An 18,406-nucleotide genomic window follows, 5' to 3' on the forward strand; every position below is an offset into this window, starting at 1 on the left:
GGGGGGGGGCGGCTCGGAGCCACAGCGGAGTTTCCTCTGGAGGTCGGGTGAGCGCGGCTCAAGTACGTACGCGTCAGGCCGCAGACGGTCCCGCAGCCTCGAGCCGATCCCTTACTGCTCCTCACGGGCGTGTTCTTGAGAGGCTCATGGGGAAACCGACCCTGTTGCCTCTGAGCTCCCTGCTGTGTAGCCAGAGGGGGTGCGCGTTCCTGGTGGGGCTGAGGCTGCCCTCCCTGGGGAGCACTCCCACCTGTGCCGTGGGGCAGCTGGGCCACCGTGCTGCGGGGATGCGCCCAATCTCCCCCTCCATCAGCCTGCAGACCGGGCCACCTGGTGTGACAAGTCCCTAAGTCACTTTGACTCTAAAGTCAGGTGCCTCCGGTAAGCCTCGGTCTGCTGACCAGGCTCCTGGGCAGCCCCCTCGGATGACAGATCACGAGCCCCAGTGGCTCACAGTTGGCCTAAAGTGGCCAGTCCTGGGAACCTGCCTTCTGGAGGAGAAGCTGGCCAGGCGGACTGCCCGGAGGGCCCCGCTCCCTGCTGCTGGGGACCAGGAGGGGCCCCCTCCCCCCCCTTCAGAATAATTGCCTGTGGAACACGTTCTCGGAATAGCCGGACGAAAGGCACAAGTTAACAAATACGTTTCCTTGTCCTGGGGCAGCACCCGAGCCCTTTGCACCCGTGTCCTCATGCTGCCCAGCCGAAGCCACACTAGTCCCGGCCTGGCCCGCACAGCCCCTTCCCCGTGTCCTGACTCCTCCCACCTGCAGGTGCCCACCCCCACCTCTCCCCACCCCTCTCCAGCCTGTCGTCCACTCTGCGTCCCAAAAGGTTTGGATCTGGTGGACAGGCAGGCTTGGTGACAGCAGCAGGCATGATGTCAGGGGGGCCGTGGCCTGTGTCAGAAGCACCGGCTCCCGGGCGGCACAGGGCCCGCTGGGGCCCGGTCTGAGGGGCCGTTGGCCTGACAGGGCTCTGGCTGTCCCCTGGCTCCCGAATGGGCCCCCATCGCTGGAGGTGGTTGTGCAGCGGAACCTGAACATCCTCCGTGAGAGGTGACTCCGCAGGCGGCCAAACTCAGAGGCACAGTCTTCAGGCCTTGTCCATGGTGGCCTTCCCACTTAGTAACCTTCTCTGACTACCGAAGTCCTACACGGTCACAGGAAACGGTAGTGGCTGTTTTTTCTATTGCCACCTACCTCTGCTCTGTTTTCTCCCCCTCCCCGGCTCTCTGACTCCGTCCCTTCCCTTGTCTGTCGGTTGGTCTCTGTCTCTGCTTGGCTTTGCTCCAGGGTCTTTGCCTGGCCCATTTCTGGGGCCAGAAAGTCCAGCGTTTCCTTTTCCTTAGGGAAGCCCTCAAGGCTGGGCTGGAGCCCCGCTTCCCCCTTCCCGTGGGCCACCTGAGCCTCTGGTCTTCCCGTCCCAGGACTTGTGCTGAATGTGGGGTCTCCCCCCACCCCAAGGGCAGGATCACCTACGTTGCTCCGGGTCCCCACCCCCAGTGGGCCTTTGGTGACAAGAGTCAGCCACACCCACCTGTGTCCCAGAAGTCCCATGCCCGGTCCCCTACAAACTCCTCCTGTTGAGCTGGGGCTGGGGGGCAGGCGGGCCGTGGAGACCAAGCATGCTCATTTCTCCGAGGGTGAAACCAAGCCCTTGTGAAGAAATGAGCCAGAATGCAGGGCAGTGGGCCCCCGGCCAAGCCGAAGGCCTTGCGGCCGTCTACCCAGTACCACCTGCATCTGCTCCCAGGTAGGCAGTGGCCTGCACAGGTGCGCTGTGGGCACCAGGGCGTTCGGAGCAGCCAGCCCTGGGAAAGACAGACTGTCCCTGCACCCGTGTGCGTGTCCCCTACTGTGTGACCTTGGCCCGGCCTGAGGCTGGCTGGAAACAACAGCTGTCTCAGCCCCAGGTACTGCTACATGGAGTGTGGCCAGCCTGGAGGGAGGGCCGGAGGTAGGAGGAGGGAGAGGGGCCCTCTGCGGGGAAGCTGGCGACTCGGAGGCTGGCTCCAGCCCCATAAATACGCGAGGGCCCAAACCAGGGCCACGCAGAGGCGGGCACACACCATGGGGCGCCTGGAGCTGGTCGTCTTGGGCCTCGCCTGCTGCCTAGCAGCAGCGAGTGCGGCCAAGGTAAGCGAGAGGCCGGCAGAGGGGGCAGGGGCCGCTCAGTCCTCACTAAGCCAGATCTGGAAGCTGGGCACAGGGCACGGTGGAGGGAAGGCAGACGGGCAGAGTCCGCGGCAGAAAGAGCCAGCCTGAGAAAGAGACCTCAACTCTCAAGACAGCATTTCCTGGGCACTTGGTGCTTTGCTCACGCTGCCAGATAAAATCCAGGATGCCAGATTAAATTTGAGTTTTTTTGGTGCAAAAAGGGGCTTTTATTAAAGCATGGGGACGGGACCCCTGGGCAGGAAGAGCTGCCAAATTTGAGTCTTACATAAAACATGGAGAGTTTATTGTAGGAGTATGTCCTGTACAATATTTGAGATATACTTGTACTCAAAAAAAAAAAAAAAAAAAATCCATCTACGTGCAATTTAAACGTAACTGGGAGCCCTGAATTTTTGTTTCCTGAGTCTGGGAACCTGACCCACAGCGTCCGTCTGGCTCCTTCCTCTCCAGAGAGGTCGCTGTCCCCTTTTTATAGAAGGGGAGATGGGCCCAGAGCAGGTGAGCTATTTGTTCAATGTCACACAGCCACCAGTGGCTGAGCAGAAACCTGGAACCCCACTCGGAGTATGGTTCCCAACATAACCTCCATCTCCCAAGAGGAAGTTGGGAAAGTCCGGAGATCTCCTTGAGGGGCCGGGTAGGGGGTGCGCGGGAGGGCTGCCCTCCGTAACTGCCCTGCTGCAGCCTGAGGAATGAGGCGGGGAAAGTGCTTCAGGACGAAACCTCACAGACACGCAGCCCCCGTGTCATTTTCACCCCTATCCTGCCCTTCCGTCCCCGCTGCCTCGGGACCTAGAGTGAGTTCAGGTGCTGCCCCGAGGGGATGCTGCTGTCTTTTTGGGCAGTGGTGGGGGGGGGGGCGGGCAGGGGCTTGTCTGAGGGCAGAAAGGACCGGGACTGCCCCTCAGCGCTCTAGCAGCCAGCACCACCCTCCCACCTTGCCACCACGGCGAGGGGCCCTGGCCCTGGCCCTCACCCCTCACCCGGGAGCCTCAGGCCAATCTCCGTTCTGAGAGGTGACTTCCCCGTCCCCAGGCACTGACCTGGCCCACCTCGGTGCCCCAGTAGCCCGAAGCCGGCCAGGACAAATGCCTAGAGGCCTGAAACAAGGCTGCTTATCCTGAGATGGAGAGACAGGGCTGGGAGCAGACCTGCACCTGCCTCTGGGTCCCTTGCCCCACCCTCGGCACCTGGTGGGAACTCCGGCCTCTGAATGCAGCTCCCGCCTCCCCACTCCCCTGTTAGCCTAGACCTCACAAGGTGCTGGGTCCCCACCTGGGCGTGCGGGGCTGCCCCACCCTCGCCCACCAGGAACCTAGTGCAGGTGAGAGCCAGGAAGCGGAGACCTGCCACCGGACCAGACGGACGGGGAGGCGGCCCTAGGAGGGGATGAGGGCCTGGCTTTGAGGTCGGACAGCTGTTTCCCTGAGGATGACTTCCAGCAGGAAAGTCTCCGTTTCCTCCTGGGACAACGGGGAGATGAACACCAGCCCCCAGGACCCCCCTAGTGAGGATTGGATGCATTGGCCGCGCGGGGGCAGGCTCGGTGCCAGGGCTGGGGACACAGCAGTGGTTCCGATGGCCCGGGGGGCAGAGGTCTTTCCCAGCAGTGAGAACTCGGCACGGGGCCACAGACTCCGGGCCAGCTGGACACTGGGGGGGGGGGGGCACAAGGGGGGCCGTGCTGCTGTCTAATCTTAGAGATGGGGAAACGGAGGCTCATGGTCACAGCCAGGTGGCCGGAGCCGGGATCCAAACCCGCCTCTCCTAGCCTACTCGGAAGGCTTCCCAGGGTGGGAACACACTGGGTGAAGCAGCTTCCTCCCGGATCCAGGGAGCGGGACCCCCTCGGGGAACGAGGGCAGGCGGCAGGGGCCTCGGTCTCGGGTGCGGACGGGCCCCTCCCCGAAGCTGTCTCCCGGGAGCCTCCGGACACCCTGGGGCGGCTCAGGTGGCCCCCACCCCCGTTCGGGAGGGAGAGCGGCCCGAGCCCACCTGAGCCTCGGCCTTCACCCCTAGCTGGGCGCCGTGTACACGGAAGGAGGCTTCGTGGAAGGCGTCAACAAGAAGCTCAGCCTCTTTGGCAACTATGTGGACGTCTTCAGAGGCATCCCCTTCGCCGCCGTCCCCAGGCCCCTGGAGAACCCGGAGCGGCACCCCGGCTGGCAAGGTGGGAGCGGGCAGGTGCCGGCGAGGCCCCGCGTCGGGGGTGCCGGTGGGGGCAGCTGCCGTCCTCACGCGGGCCCCGCTGGCCGCCCACAGGGACCCTGAAGGCCAAGGACTTCAAGAAGCGTTGTCTGCAGGCCACCATCACCCAGGACAACACCTACGGGGCGGAGGACTGCCTCTACCTCAACATCTGGGTCCCCCAGGGCAAGAAGGAAGGTGGGCTCGCCCTCCCCGAACCCTGCAGGAGGCCCCCGAGAGCAGCACAGGGCGCGGAGGGGAGCCGGAGGGGGGCACGCGGGGTCACTGGGCCCGCTCTGCTCCGCCTTAGTCTCCAGGAACCTGCCCGTCATGATCTGGATCTACGGAGGCGCCTTCCTCATGGGGGCCGGCCACGGGGCCAACTTCCTCAGCAACTACCTGTACGACGGGGAGGAGATCGCCACTCGGGGCAACGTCATCGTGGTCACCTTCAACTACCGCGTCGGCCCCCTGGGCTTCCTCAGCACTGGGGACGCCAACCTGCCAGGTCTGCTACACGTCTTGGGCACGGGGAGGGGAAGGAAGCGCGCCTGACCCCGTGAGCTCTGAGCCCCGTGGGGCTGCCCCTCGACGCCCCTCGTGCTCGAGCAACTCCTGACAGTCCCCCGGGAAATCCGATTTGCAGAGCCAGGGGGCTGGAAACGGGCCGTGAGATGCGGGAGCCCCTCGGCAGCTGCAGTGAAAGAAAAGAGACTGCCGGACAGAGAGACAGACAGGCAGGATGGGACCCGGAGAGGCCCAGAGGAGCCAGGGACACGGAGGCCAGTGAAAGAGACAGAAGACAGGACGTCGAGGTGGCGACACAGAAGCTGCAGGATAGACAGACAGACACGGGGGGTCGTGGCAGGGGGAGAGAGAAGTGAGCAGGCCGGCCCTCCCCCAGCCTGAGCCCCACATCTGCCCCAGCACCTGACCCGACCAGCTCCCGGGGGGACCGTTCAACATCCTGGGGCTCAGCCAGGGTCTCCGCTGCCGAGGCCGCTCTCGTCCCACCCACGTGGATCGTACACCTCGTGCGGGCCAGGCCCTGGCACCCCCAGCCCCGGCCAAGGGTCCCCGATGAAGGCCCACCCCCCACCCTGCCCCCAGGTAATTATGGCCTCCGGGATCAGCACATGGCCATCGCCTGGGTGAAAAGGAACATCGCAGCCTTCGGGGGGGACCCCGACAACATCACCATCTTTGGAGAGTCAGCCGGAGGTGCTAGCGTTTCTCTGCAGGTCCGGGAGACGCCTGGAGGGGGGACCCGCCCCCCACGGTGTGAGAGGGAGCCTCTGGGGGCAGGGAGGAGAGGGCCGCGACTGACGCGTGGGGCGTCCCTGGCTGAGCCCGGGCCGGGCAGGGGGGGCGAGGCCTCAGCGACAGGGCCTCTGTGTGTTGCAGACCCTCTCTCCTTACAACGAGGGCCTCATCCGGCGAGCCATCAGCCAGAGTGGAGTGGCACTATGCCCCTGGGCCATCCAGAAGAACCCCCTCTTCTGGGCCAAAAGGGTAAAGAGGGGCCGTGGTAGGCGGGGAAGGGGCCTCCCTCCTTCCCACTCCGTCCTGACTCCGTCCTCCTCTGCCTGGAGCACTGGCCTCACCTGCCTGCCTGCCCCCCCGCCCCCCGCCAGATCGCCGAGAAGGTGGGCTGCCCGTTGGACGACACCGCCAGGATGGCCAGGTGTCTGAAGGTCACCGACCCCCGCGCCCTGACGCTGGCCTATAAGATGCCCCTGGCAGGCATGGAGTGTGAGTGGGGGCTACCGGGCGGGGGAGGGCGACGCTCCTGGAGAAGAGAGCAAACTACCAGGTCCGAGGCGTGGCCCTGTCACCAGACTGCTGGCATCCCTAGGCAGCTTGCAGCCACCCCTGCAGGCTGGGTGGCCCCGGCTGTGGGAGGAGACGGCCACGATTTCTTCGTATCCTCCTGGGTCCTGACCCCTTTGAGAAGCTGATGAGCATTTGGGTCCCAGCCCCCACGGTGCACACGGTTTTAGGGGGATGCACGGACCTAAGACCGAGCGCCTCTGTACGCGACGACGGGTTCCTTCCCCCCGCCCCCTCATTCAACGCTCAGTGAACCCCCGCGGCACAGCGTCGCCGGAGTGCCGGGGGGCCCCCCAGCCCAGGGGGCTGGCATTCGCTCTCGCGCATCCTTTGATGCTAAGAGGCCCCCTCATTTTGCACCTTTGCCGGACGTGAAATAAAACCGTAAGTGCTGAGCAAACCCGAAAGCCAAGCAAACACGTGGCCCCAAACGCAAACCAGCTGTTTCCTCCGGCACGAACTGGAGGGAAAACAGGCGAGGCTGGGCCTCCTGAAGGCCGGGGCCGCCACCTGCCCCGAGCCGGCTCTCCAGTCCCTTCGGGGCCAGTTCAGGGATCTGGGGGACCATGCGGACCTGGCACCGTTTCTGGCGGGCACACCGGGACCCAGCCCGGAGAGGGGTGCCTCTTTGTCCATCGGTCCCCTCAATTCCAGATCCTCCCCCTTCCTGATTTAGGCCCAGTGAGAAGTGAGGCTGGTGGGAGGACAGCCTAGGCCTCTAGGTCAGCGGTTCTCCCTCTGGGTGTTGTGGCCCCAGGGCACGTGCGGCAGAGTCTCGGAGACAGTTTTGGTTGTCACACTGGTATCCCGTGACTTGGGGTCAGGGATGCTGTTAAACGTCCCGAAGGGCGCTGGCCACCCCGCCTCCCCGTGACGTAGAACGACCCGGCCCTAAATGCCGGTGGCGCTGGACCCGAGGGAGCCTGGTGTAGATCAGAGGGAGCAGGGGTCTACACCGCAGCCTCGATGGGATGGAGCTGACTCTGCCACAGAGGGGAGGGGCCTGTGGGTACCGGAGTTGTGTGATCCTGCCTCTCCCCCCCCAGATCCCATGTTGCATTACCTGGGCTTTCTCCCCGTCGTCGACGGTGACTTCCTCCCCGATGACCCCGTCAACCTATACGTCAACACAGCCGACATCGACTACCTAGCAGGTACCAACAACATGGACGGCCACATCTTTGCCAGCATCGACATGCCAGCCATCAACAAACAGAAACAGGAGGTCACCGAGTAAGCAGTGGGTGTGGGGCTCCCGGGGGGCAGTGCCCAGGGGCCGCCTAGGGAGGCATTAGCAGAGATCAGCACTGAGCCCAGTAGTGGGGGTGGGGCGGGGGGGACAGTCCGTGGGGGCACAGATACCCTCCCACCGGCACCGGGTGGCGGGTCCAGTGCTGCTGTGGTCCCCGCAGGGAGGATTTCTACAAGCTGGTCAGCGGGCTCACCATCACCAAGGGGCTCAGGGGAGCCAACACCACCTTTGACATCTACACCGAGCCCTGGGCCCTCGACGCGTCCCAGGAGACCAGGAAGAAGACCGTAGTGGACTTCGAGACGGACATCCTCTTCCTGGTGCCCACCAAGATTGCCCTGGCCCAGCACAGAGCCAATGCCAAGTGAGGACCTGGGCAGGGAGGCTCCCTGGGGGAGGGCCACCTGGGATCACGCACCTTCGCCCTGAGGCCTCTCTGCTGGGTGGCTCACGGGTGTCTGTGAGGCCTGGGAAGGCCATGCCCGCACCACCTCTTTGCCTGGACCCGACAAGAACTGAGAGAGCCCCTCCTCGCCTCCCAGCCTCGGGGAGCTTTACCAAACCCTCCCACGATCCTCTGCCCAGCCCAGTGCTGCGTGCCCTCCCTCACCCCACAGTCCTTCCTGCTAAAAAGTTCTTTGAGTCTCCCCTGCCTCCCTCGTGCTGTGGAGAAGGAAAGAACACGGGGCGGTGAGGATCTCTGTTATGGGCTTCAGCTTTACCAACTTTCAAAGTAACTTAAGACTGTGGCCACATTAAAAAACAAAAAACCTCCGTAGAATAATAGCCAATGAAAATAAAAAATAAGTGAGGAAGGCTTCAAAAGTAAGAAGATAATATTATACCTAGAATCTAGAACCAAAGCTTTGCAGCAACTAAGCGGTAAATGTAGTTCCGAGCTTCCTGGCAGTCAAGGCAAAAAAGGAAAACATCCAAGGGCATACACCTTGTCCAGTTACATCAAGATACAAGTTCACCTGCAGAGAAAAAAGAAATCTTTCTTGATAGCGAATTACAGGAAGATGCCTCAGTTTGTTTCGTGGAGGTGAATTATAAATACAACCAAAATCGTAGAACCCACGGATCCACGGGTTTGGCCCCCGGCTTTCCCTTCCCCAGGTGTCAGGATTCTTCATGAATCTTGGGGGGATTCCCCAGATCCTTCCCTGCTGCCCCAGCCCCCCTGCCCCCAGGCCTCATCTCTGGGCTGACGCTCTGGGTGAGCCCCTTGCAACTCGGCCGGTCTCCCCTCCCTTCCTCAGGAGCGCCAAAACCTACACCTACCTGTTTTCGCACCCCTCTCGGATGCCCACCTACCCCAAGTGGGTGGGGGCTGACCACGCCGATGACATCCAGTACGTCTTTGGGAAGCCCTTTGCCACGCCCCTGGGCTACCGGTCCCAAGACAGGACCGTCTCCAAGGCCATGATCGCCTACTGGACCAACTTTGCCAGAAGCGGGTAAGGAAGGCGGGGTCGAGGCTGAGCCCAGGGCCTCCTGCCCCCTTGGCCTGCAGGCCTGGGTTCCTGTGCCCTCACTTAACCTCCCCGAGCCTCGGTGCCTCTGTCGTATGTGTGGATAGAGGTACTGCTAGGCCGCGAGACCTGTGCCTCTTGGGGCTCACTTCCAGCCAGTGCCCAGGACGTAGTGACGTATATACCCTGATGGTGGGGTCGCTGCGGAGGGTAGAGGACTGCCAGGCAAGCCGGGGCCCAGGTGGGCTAGGGACACAGGTCTCCAGACTCCTGTGAGCCCCCAGCCCCCCAACCCAGCCTTTCTCCTCCCTGCAGGAACCCCAACATGGGCCACTCAGCTGTGCCCACGCACTGGGATCCCTACACTGTGGAAAGTGACAACTACCTGGAGATCAACAGGAAGATGGATGGCGGCTCCATGAAGCAGCACCTGAGGACGAATTACCTGCGCTACTGGACCCTGACTTACCAGGCGCTGCCCACGATGACCGGAGACGGGGCCCCCCCGGCACCCCCCTCCGGGGACTCGGATGCCGCCCCCGCGCCCCCCTCGGGCGACTCGGATGCCGCCCCCGCGCCCCCCTCGGGCGACTCCGATGCCGCCCCCGCGCCCCCTTCTGGGGACTCCGATGCCGCCCCCGCGCCCCCCTCCGGGGACTCGGATGCCGCCCCCGCGCCCCCTTCCGGGGACTCCGATGCCGCCCCCGCGCCCCCCTCGGGCGACTCTGATGCCGCCCCCGCGCCCCCCTCCGGGGACTCGGATGCCGCCCCCGCTCCACCATCCGGGGACTCCGATGCCGCCCCCGCGCCCCCCTCGGGCGACTCGGATGCCGCCCCCGCGCCCCCCTCGGGCGACTCCGATGCCGCCCCCGCGCCCCCCTCCGGGGACTCTGAAGGGGTTCAAATGCCTGCAGTCATTGTCTTCTAATGTCTTCGGCCCCAAGAAGCCGTAGGGTGAGACCCCGGCGGCCCACTCCCCTCCAGACCTCTTCCTGAATAAAGCCTCATCCCTCTCTGTCTGGTGTCTTCCTTTGCTCTCTTGGTCCCCACTGCAGAAGGCAGGGCTCTCAGTTATGTGGTAGCCCCAGGCTCTGGGCCCACCGCCTTTCCCCATGGTCTCCCTCAGTCCTGAAGGCCCAGGAAGTCTGGAGGGCCACCCTCGCTCGAGAGAGGAGGACACGGGCTTGAAGAAGTGAAATGTCAGAGCCAGGACCGGGCTTCAGGTGCGGGTCCCTCTGCCCTGGGCCGCTGGTTCCCAGGTGGCCGCAGCTGAGAGAGGAGCTGGGCTCTGCAGACAGTGTCCCCCTCCCCCTGGACCGGTGGAGTCCAGCCACGCCAAGCCCTCTGGGGCATGGGCAGTGACCCCTGGGTTGTAGCCGGGGTCTGGGGAACTGGCCCGGGGTTGGAAACCGGCTCTGCTTCCAGCTGGATGCAAGTCGAGGGGAAGAAAGCATCACACTGGAAGGTCAGAAGGAAGAGGGTGTAAGAGGACTGGGCCCTGGGTGGCTCTGGCAGAGCTGGTTGGGGACAGGGGGGAGAGGGGGGCGGGAGGCAGAGGTCAGGGCCATTCCCACATCTGGGCGTCTGGGCCCGGGCATCGTGCCAAGTGCCCAAGTGCTTAAGCAGCCTGACCTCACCATGGCCGCACGAGGTGGGCACCGGGAGGGGGACACGTGCCCCAGGTCATCAAAGACTCAAATCCAGGAACTCCAAAGCTAGTGCTTGAGGCGATATTGGGGAGCCTCTCCACCCCTCACCCATTCTTTTCTCTGTGGGGAGGTGGTGAGGGCTCACAGGAGAGCGGATTCTGGAGTCCTGGATGGCTCTGCCTGGTGGGACTGGGGACAGCAGCACACGGGGACCAGCCAGCCACTCTTTCCCTCTCTAGTCACGGATTAAAGACTGAGGCCTGGGCCCCACATGGCTGAGCTGGACAGGGGGCAAACCTGTGTCCCCCCCTCAAGGAGCGGGGGGCACTCGGGCTGGCCTGTGGCCACCTTGGCTACCCTGGGCTTCTGGCTTGGTGAAGGGCTCTCAGGTGTGAAGAGGGGCTTCTTCGTCCAAGACTGAGGGAAGCGACCCTGGCAGCCCTGTGGCCTCTACTGGTGACTGTCCCTGCTCTTGGCCAATGGAAACTCAAGAACGCAACAACGTGTCTCTCCACCACATTAGCATACACACAACTTTCCCTACGTGCTTCTACCTGCTGGGTCTGCTCTCAGGAGCCTCCTGACACAGTAGGAGAAACCCGTTGGACCCCAGTGCCTTTGACCGGCCCTGGACTGGCCCTGGGATGTGGCACTTCTCGCCCTTGTTTGTGGGGGGCGGGGGGAGGGGAAGCATAGTCGTGCCTGCCTGTCATTCAGGAAATCGCATCCCTGAATGGCCAGGCCGTGTCAGAGTGGTGGGGGCATCGGGGTCCAGGTCTGGGCGGAGAAGACCTTTCTGGCAGAGGCCGGCCTTGCGCTATGTCTGGGTGACACCTGCAGTTGGTGACAACTCAAGGTCATCCCACAATTCATCTGGCTTTTGCCTTTACAGGCGGTATCCAGAGGACAAAGGTGAAAATACAGTTGACCCTTGACCAATGTGGGGGTTAGGGGTGCCGACCCCCCATATAGAACTTCTGACTCCCCCAAAACTTAACAGCCTTACTGTTGACCAGAAGCCTCACCGATAGCATAAGTCATCGATTAACACGTATTTTGTATAGGTATTTCAAATGGTCTCCTGGGGTGCCTGGTGGCTCAGTCGGTTGAGCATCTGACTTCAGCTCAGGTCGTGATCCTGTGGTCCGTGAGTTCGAGCCCCGCGTCGGGCTCTGTGCGGACAGCTCGGAGCCCGGAGCCTGCTTCGGATTCTGTGTCTCCCTCTCTCTCTGCCCCTCCCCCGCTCATGTTCCGCCTGTCTCTCAAAAATGCATAAACATTAAAAAAAAAAAAGGAAAATCGTAAAGAAGAGAAAATACGTTCACAGTACTATTCTGTATTGGGAAAAAAAAGCTGTGAGGAATTGGGCCCGCACGTTCAGACCTGTGCTATTCAACGGTCAACTATGATTACCGGAAGTGCAGGCTGGAGGCTGTCCAGGGTCCTGGAGGCTCCCCGATGGGCCAGGTGTTACCCTTTTCTGCTAACCTTTTATGGTGAAGCCCAGGGAGGACACTCAGGGAAGCCGAGGACAGCGTCTGTTTACTACCCTGGTAACACACCTCTCGCCCACGGCACAATCTTTCTACCGTTCCCGCAGGAAAGGTTCAATGCACCCATCTCCTCCCTGACAAAGCAAAGCACAGACGTGGACAAAGAACCAACCCAGCCATCCAGGGCGCTTCAAGCTCTCAGGGCTCTGGCCTACCTACCCTTTAGGACAATTTGGCATCAACACGACTGAGTCTATCTATACGCTGGTGATGGCCCGATACTGGACCTCAGAAGCACATGGCTCCAGAATTCGTCTTGGCCAGGGGTGGGGGGTGTGGTGGTCTTTCACTGGCAGGACGCTTATCCCCACCAGCATTCAGCCGGGAGTCATCAGACCCCAGCCAGGATGAGCAGCCGCCGTGAGCCCGGCAGGGAGAGGTGGGGGGTGGGGTGGGGTGGGGATTTTTAGCGTGTTTCTGGGCAAAATCAATTATATGTAGGGTTGCAGGGAGGCTGAAAATCCTAGCTCATAGGTAGCGGAAATGCTTACGGAACAAGGCTCGGCTGTAGCCTTCAGGCGGCATTACGAATCTTTCCCCCAGATTCAAAGCAAGCAGGAGGAGGAAATCTAAGGGCAGAGGCAAGGGTCCCAGGAAGAATTCAGTCCAGGTAAAGGGCTGACCACGGGCCCCTAGAGAGAGGCGCCTGGCCATAGTCCACTGGCTAATACGCTCCTATTGCAAATTTTTGATCTGCTTACAACCCCACCCACCCCCACCGCCACCGCTTAGCGCCGATGGAATTCAAATTTAACCCTGAAATCCGTAAGTTCCTAACTGGTGGTCAACAGAAACCCCAATAGAACAAGGAGAAAATATTCCCTCTTCCTCCAAAACCGTAGAAGGGCAGCCACCGTCCCGGGTCAGGAAATGGTCTTTGCAAATGTCGTTCTTTGAAAATCGGCATAACATATATACAACATAAAATGTGCCAGTTTAACTACTTTTGAGAGTACAATTCAGTGACGCTAGGGCCGGTCACACTGTTGCGCAACTGTCACCATATCTAGTTCCAAAACTTTTCCATCACCCCCAACTGAAACTTTGTACCCATTAATAACACCGTCCTCCCTTCTCTCCTCCCCCACCCGAGAGTCTCTTCTACTTTTTGTCCCAATTTGCCTGTTCTAGATCTTTTCTTTTTTTTAAGTTTATTTATTTATTTTGAGAGAGAGAGAGACTGAGGTAGGGGCAGAGAGAGAAGGAGAGAGGGAATCCCAGGCAGGCTCTACGCTGTCAGTTCACAGCCCGACATGGGGCTCGATCTCACGAACCGTGAGATCATGACCCGAGCCGAAATCAAGAGTTGGACACTTAACTGACTGAGCCACCCAGGCAACCCTGTTCTAGGTATTTTTTTTATTTATTTTTAAACGTTTACTTATTTTTGAGAGATAGAGACAGAGCACGAGAGGGGAGGGAGCAGACAGAGAGGGAGACACAGAATCCGAAGCAGGCTCCGGGCTCCGAGCTGTCAGCACAGAGCCTGACGCGGGGCTCGAACCCACAGACCACGAGATCATGACCTGAGCCAAAGTCAGACACTTCACTGACTCAGGCGCCACCCCCTTTTTGTATATTTGTGTTCAAAGTGAGTCTCTTTAAATACAGTGTATTGCTACAGCAATTTTTTTTTTAATGTTTATTTATTTTTGAGAGAGAGAAAGAGAGAGCATGAGCAGGGGAGGAGCAGAGGAGAGGGAGAGAGAGAATTCCAACCAGGGTCCACACTATCAGGATAGAGCCTGACGTGGGGCTCGATCTCACGAACCATGAGATCATGACCTGAGCCGAAATCAAGAGTCGGATGCTTAACTGAGCCACCCAGGCACCCTCTTTTCATCTTTTTGAGGGTGCCTTGTCCACGATCAATCGCTTCTTGCTTTCAGGATTGTCTCCTTGTCTGCCAGCAACTTGATTATCACGTATCTCTGCGTGGCTCTCTTGGAGTCTATCTGCTTGGAGTTCAGTGAGCTTCTTTGTGTGTAGATCTGGGTCTTTCGTCAAATCTGGGATGTTTCCAGCCATTATTACTTCAAATAATCTCTCTGGTCCCTTCTCTCTTCTTCCTCTGGGACCCCCCATCTGCCCATGTTGTTATACTTGAGGATGTCACCGCAGTGCCTCCGGGACTGTTCATTTTTCTTCACCCTTTTTCCTTTCTGCTCTTCGAGGAGCACAGTGTCGTCGTCCTGATCTTCAAGTTCACGGCTTCTCTCTTCTGCCCGTGCAACTCTGCCACTGAACCCCTCTAGTGAGTTTGTCAAGTCTCGTACTTTGAACTCCTGAGTTTTTCTGTCTCTGTTAAACTTCCCATTTGTTCTTACATCGTTCTCTTGATTTCCTTTAGGGATTTTTTTTTTTTTTTTTTTTTTTTTTTTTTGCTTTTTGTCTGTGGTTTCCTTTAACTCACTGGGCGTATTTAAGACAGTCGACTGAATGTCTTTGACTAGTAACTTCACCTTCTGGACTCCCTCGGGCACTTTGTCCGGTTTTGTTTTCCTACCTGCAAGCCCCATTTTCCTACTTCTCTGTAAACTTTGTCAATTTGTTGGGAACTGGGTATTGGAGATGATAATGTGGTAACTCTGGAAACCAGGGCTTACTTCGGCTGCTGGAGAGCTGCGGTCTTCCGTTTCTATAGTGACTTTTCCCAGCTCTGCCGTTCCCTGTATTCCTTGTTGGTCAGGGACCGAAGCTTCTGTCCTGCTGCCTTGGTGGTCAGCGTGAGGTCTGGCAGAGATGCCTGACCCGCCGACGTCCCGCTGTGCTGCTGGCCATCAAGCACGCCCCTGGTTCTCGCGCTGGATGAGGTCCCGGAGTCCCCGGACTGTTAATTCTGATCGTTATTCCCCCTGGCTGAACCGTCCTCTTGGACAGGCTGGCCCCGGCGTGGCTTCCTCCACGATTTTCTCTCACCAATGGTATTTTTTTTTAACTTTTTTTTTTATTATTATTCATTTTTGAGAGACAGAGACAAGAGTGTGAGCAGGGGAGGGGCAGAGAGAGAGGGAGACACAGAATCCAAAGCAGGTTCCAGGCTCCAAGCTGTCAGCACAGAGCCTGACGCGGGGATCGAACTCGCAGACCGTGAGATCATGACCTGAGCCGAAGTCGGACGCTTAACTGACTGAGCCACCCAGGCGCCCCTCACCAATGTTATTTTTAAACACACCCAAGTTTCCAGGCTTATGGTTACGCCCTGTGAAAGTACCTCCAGCCTCTAATCCCAGGGTTTCTGGGGGGCTCGGTGCCCAGGTGAATGACACTGAGGTGAGCATCTATGTGCTCTGTGAAAGACGGGCTTGCCTGTTTCCGGAGGGGAGCCGGAGAACGGGGGCTGGCCCCTCTCGCCTCTCCTCCATACAAATAAGCCAGCCACGCAAGATTTCCTATCTGAACACAGAAGGTGAGCGTCTGTAGCTCACTGGATGTGCAAGAACAAAACCACGACTCCCAGGCTATAGTAGAAACTGGATTTTAATAGAATATTCAAGTCTAGCATTTGCTATTTACAACAAATAAATATTGCCCCTCCCCAACTGGTAAACTTTTTCTGTTTTGTTTTGTTTTTGCCTTTTATACAAATATTCAACACCCCTCCCCTTCCCCCAAATCCTTCTTTCCCACTAACCCCCGTCGCGTGCGGTCTCGTGAAGCCCAGGGTGTGGTAGTGAGCGGCACCCGCGGTGTCGTGAGATTCAGTGTCAACGCGACTCGGCTGAGACCGTCCTCACTCACCGGGTGAGGAGTGTGATCTGTGAAGAGGGTTCCCCCCCACCCTAACCTCCTGGGGGAGGGCTGGGCAGGGGGTGGGCGAGACTCCTTCACTCTGCTGGCCCCGACGGTGGGATCTTTGGTGCGGCCCGGGAAAGGCTAGTGTGGTGGCCGAGAGGGGCCGGGACCCCAGAAGGGCACGGGCCGATGCCCGCGGGCGGAGGAGAGAATTGCAGTGGTCAGACCCGGTGGATGAGCAGGTACCCTGGGGTGCCCACGGGCACAGGTGGCAGTGACCCACACCTGAGCAGGTGTGAGGGGCAGTGCACAGAGGGCAGTGCCCACCGACGGCGCTCCTCGGCCAAAGTCAGCTGGTCCTCTGGTTCCGGAGAGCAGAAGGCACCTAAGGCGGCGAGTGGTCCACAGGAGGCCAGGTCAGCCTGTCAAGCAGCAGGCGTCAATCCCGGCAGCGGGAGACGTTGAGGGTGAAACGAGTCTGGGGGTGGCCTGAGCTGGCGGGTTGGGCAGAGGGTGCCCGCCTGGCCTGGGCCACCGGAGTCCGCAAGCGCTCAGTTACCCAGGCAGCCGGACCCTGCAAGAGGGGTCCCTGTGGCGGGCCAGCACCGGGGACGAGTTAGAAGATGCCCTTGGCGATCCTGAGCCCTTTCTGCTTCATGCGAGGGAGAGTCGAGCTGGCGCCATGCCTGACCTTTGCCCCCTTTGTGAAGGTCCGTTTCTTTAGGACAAAGTCATAGTTGGCAGTAGAGTTCATGGCATAGAACACGTTGGCGTTGTCCGGGATCTTCAGCTCTGGTGGGGGAGGGGCGGGGGGGGGTCAGCGGTGCTGACAGAGACCTCACCTAACCCCCCCCCCCCCCCCAACGAGGGCAGGCCCGAGCCAAAGGCCTGAGACGCCCAGTCTAAATCCAGGAATACCAAGGACCCCTGGGAAGGACACCTGCCGAGGGTCGCCTGCTGGGACTCATGAAACCCAATGACTCTTGGTTACAAAGGGACTCGACTCCCTAAGTCCCGCCTCGGCCTGGAGCCAGAAAAGGGCTATCCATCCTGCACACCTGCTGCCTCCACTGACCACCATCCCGAGCTGGAATCTAGAACCCGTCCCCTGGATCCCGTGCTACTCAGGACCAAGGCTGAGGGACCCAGCGACGGGCAGGCCCTGCCCCAGGTCTTCTGCGCCCGGGTCCAGGACGCCTCCCTGCTCCGAGTGGCAGATGCCAGGCTTTACTTGGGCCCCTCCTACCCTGTCTGTAGCCCAGCATCGCGCCCCTGCCTCACTTTCCCTACCTTGCCTGGGCCTCAGTCCTCCTGCCCTGCAAGGTGGGGCACGCGCCTGCGCAGTCCCCCTCCCCACGCCACCGAAATGGTGCAAGAAGGTGGGAGAGGGTTTAGAAGCCACTTGTGGGGACGCTGGGGGTCACTAACGGCCGGCGGCAAATGTGCGGCTCGTGGAGAGAAAGCAGGGCGAGGACAGTACGCACAGGGAACCTGCACAGCACGTGCTGCCAGGTGTACGTAGGGATTAACCCCTGGCTCGTTCCCCGCTCTCGTGGGGATGGGGACACGGGCACAGGGGGCCTAAGGACCTTGCCCGAGCTCTCCGAGCCCCGCAGCCCGGCTCCGAGTCTGTGCTTGCTCTTGGTTCTGTCGCTTTCCCAGCTCTGACCCACTGAGCCACACCCTCGGAGCCTGTTTTTAGCATCTGCCGGGGGCGCCTGGGGGGTTCAGTCGGTTAAGCGCCTGACCTCGGCCCAGGTCACGATTTCACGTTTCATGAGTTCAAATCCCACGTCAGGCTCTCTGCTGTCAGGACAGAGCCCGCTTCGGATCCTTTGTCCCCCTCTCTCTCTGCCCTTTGTCCCCCTCTCTCTCTGCCCCTCCCCTGTGCGTGCTGTCTCTCAAAAATAAACAAACAACTGGGGGGCTCCGTCGGTTACGCGTCCGACGTCGGCTCAGGTCACGATCTCCCAGTTCACGGGTTCGAGCCCCGCATCGGGCTCTGTGCTGACGGCTCGGAGCCTGGAGCCTGCTTCGGATTCTGTGTCTCCCTCTCTCTCTGCCCCTCCCCCACTTGTGCTCTGTCCTTCTCTCTCTCCAAAAGAAACATTAAAAAACGTTAAAAATAAATACATAAATAAATAAACACTAAAAAAAATTTTTTTTCAATTGTTAACGTCTGCTATGATCAGAATGATTGCGTGTGCCCAAAATTCGTGTGGGAATCCTAATGCCCCAAGCACTGGGGCCTTGGGGCAGTGATGAGGTCAGGATATTATAATCCCATTCCTGAGGCCCCCACGCCCCTTCTGCCACGTGAGGACACGAGAAGGTGGCCGTCTGCCACCCAGAAGAGGGCCCTCACCAGAACCTGATGCTGCCAGCACCTTGATCTTAGACTTCCAGCCTTTAGAACCGTGAGCAATACATTTCACTAGTTTAAACAGCCCCTCCCCGGCCCGTGGTGTTTTGTTACGGAAGCCTGCACAGACGAAGACAGGGTCACGCGTGTGTGCATTTTCACATATTTGAGGTTCTTTCGGAAGCA

The 18,406-nt window shown here is 60.0% G+C and overlaps 2 protein-coding genes across 11 annotated transcripts in view; one reads left to right on the plus strand and one right to left on the minus strand.

Annotated features, from left to right (window-relative positions):
* Window positions 1-11: 11 nt before the first annotated feature.
* Window positions 12-10,105, plus strand: CEL (carboxyl ester lipase). The gene is made up of 11 exons (XM_042912781.1): window positions 12-2,135; window positions 4,197-4,347; window positions 4,440-4,562; window positions 4,675-4,872; window positions 5,475-5,605; window positions 5,769-5,876; window positions 5,999-6,116; window positions 7,241-7,427; window positions 7,607-7,810; window positions 8,709-8,906; window positions 9,237-10,105. Exons 1-11 carry the CDS (start codon window positions 1,923-1,925, stop codon window positions 9,847-9,849), a joined length of 2,244 nt encoding a protein of 747 aa, XP_042768715.1. The 5' UTR covers window positions 12-1,922; the 3' UTR covers window positions 9,850-10,105.
* A 5,480-nt stretch (window positions 10,106-15,585) lies between these two features.
* RALGDS (ral guanine nucleotide dissociation stimulator) overlaps window positions 15,586-18,406 on the minus strand; it is a 45,921-nt gene continuing 43,100 nt past the window's right edge. For all 10 annotated transcript variants that reach the window (XM_042912394.1, XM_042912392.1, XM_042912391.1 and 7 more), the window contains one exon: window positions 15,586-16,650. In XM_042912394.1, coding sequence (XP_042768328.1) covers window positions 16,475-16,650 — 176 coding nt within the window. In that variant the 3' untranslated portion in view covers window positions 15,586-16,474. The remainder of the gene's footprint in view (window positions 16,651-18,406) is intronic.

Source organism: Panthera leo, chromosome D4 (assembly GCF_018350215.1).
Source record: "Panthera leo isolate Ple1 chromosome D4, P.leo_Ple1_pat1.1, whole genome shotgun sequence".
Classification (NCBI taxonomy): Eukaryota; Metazoa; Chordata; class Mammalia; order Carnivora; family Felidae; genus Panthera; species Panthera leo.

Excerpts from the sequence above, each read along its gene's own strand:
- CEL (XM_042912781.1), top strand. The coding sequence starts at position 1,923 with ATGGAGTGTGGCCAGCCTGGAGGGAGGGCCGGAGGTAGGAGGAGGGAG. Across the intron at positions 4,563-4,674 it reads CCCCCAGGGCAAGAAGGAAG|TCTCCAGGAACCTGCCCGTC; the intron begins GTGGGCTCGCCC and ends GCTCCGCCTTAG. Across the intron at positions 5,877-5,998 it reads CCCTCTTCTGGGCCAAAAGG|ATCGCCGAGAAGGTGGGCTG; the intron begins GTAAAGAGGGGC and ends GCCCCCCGCCAG.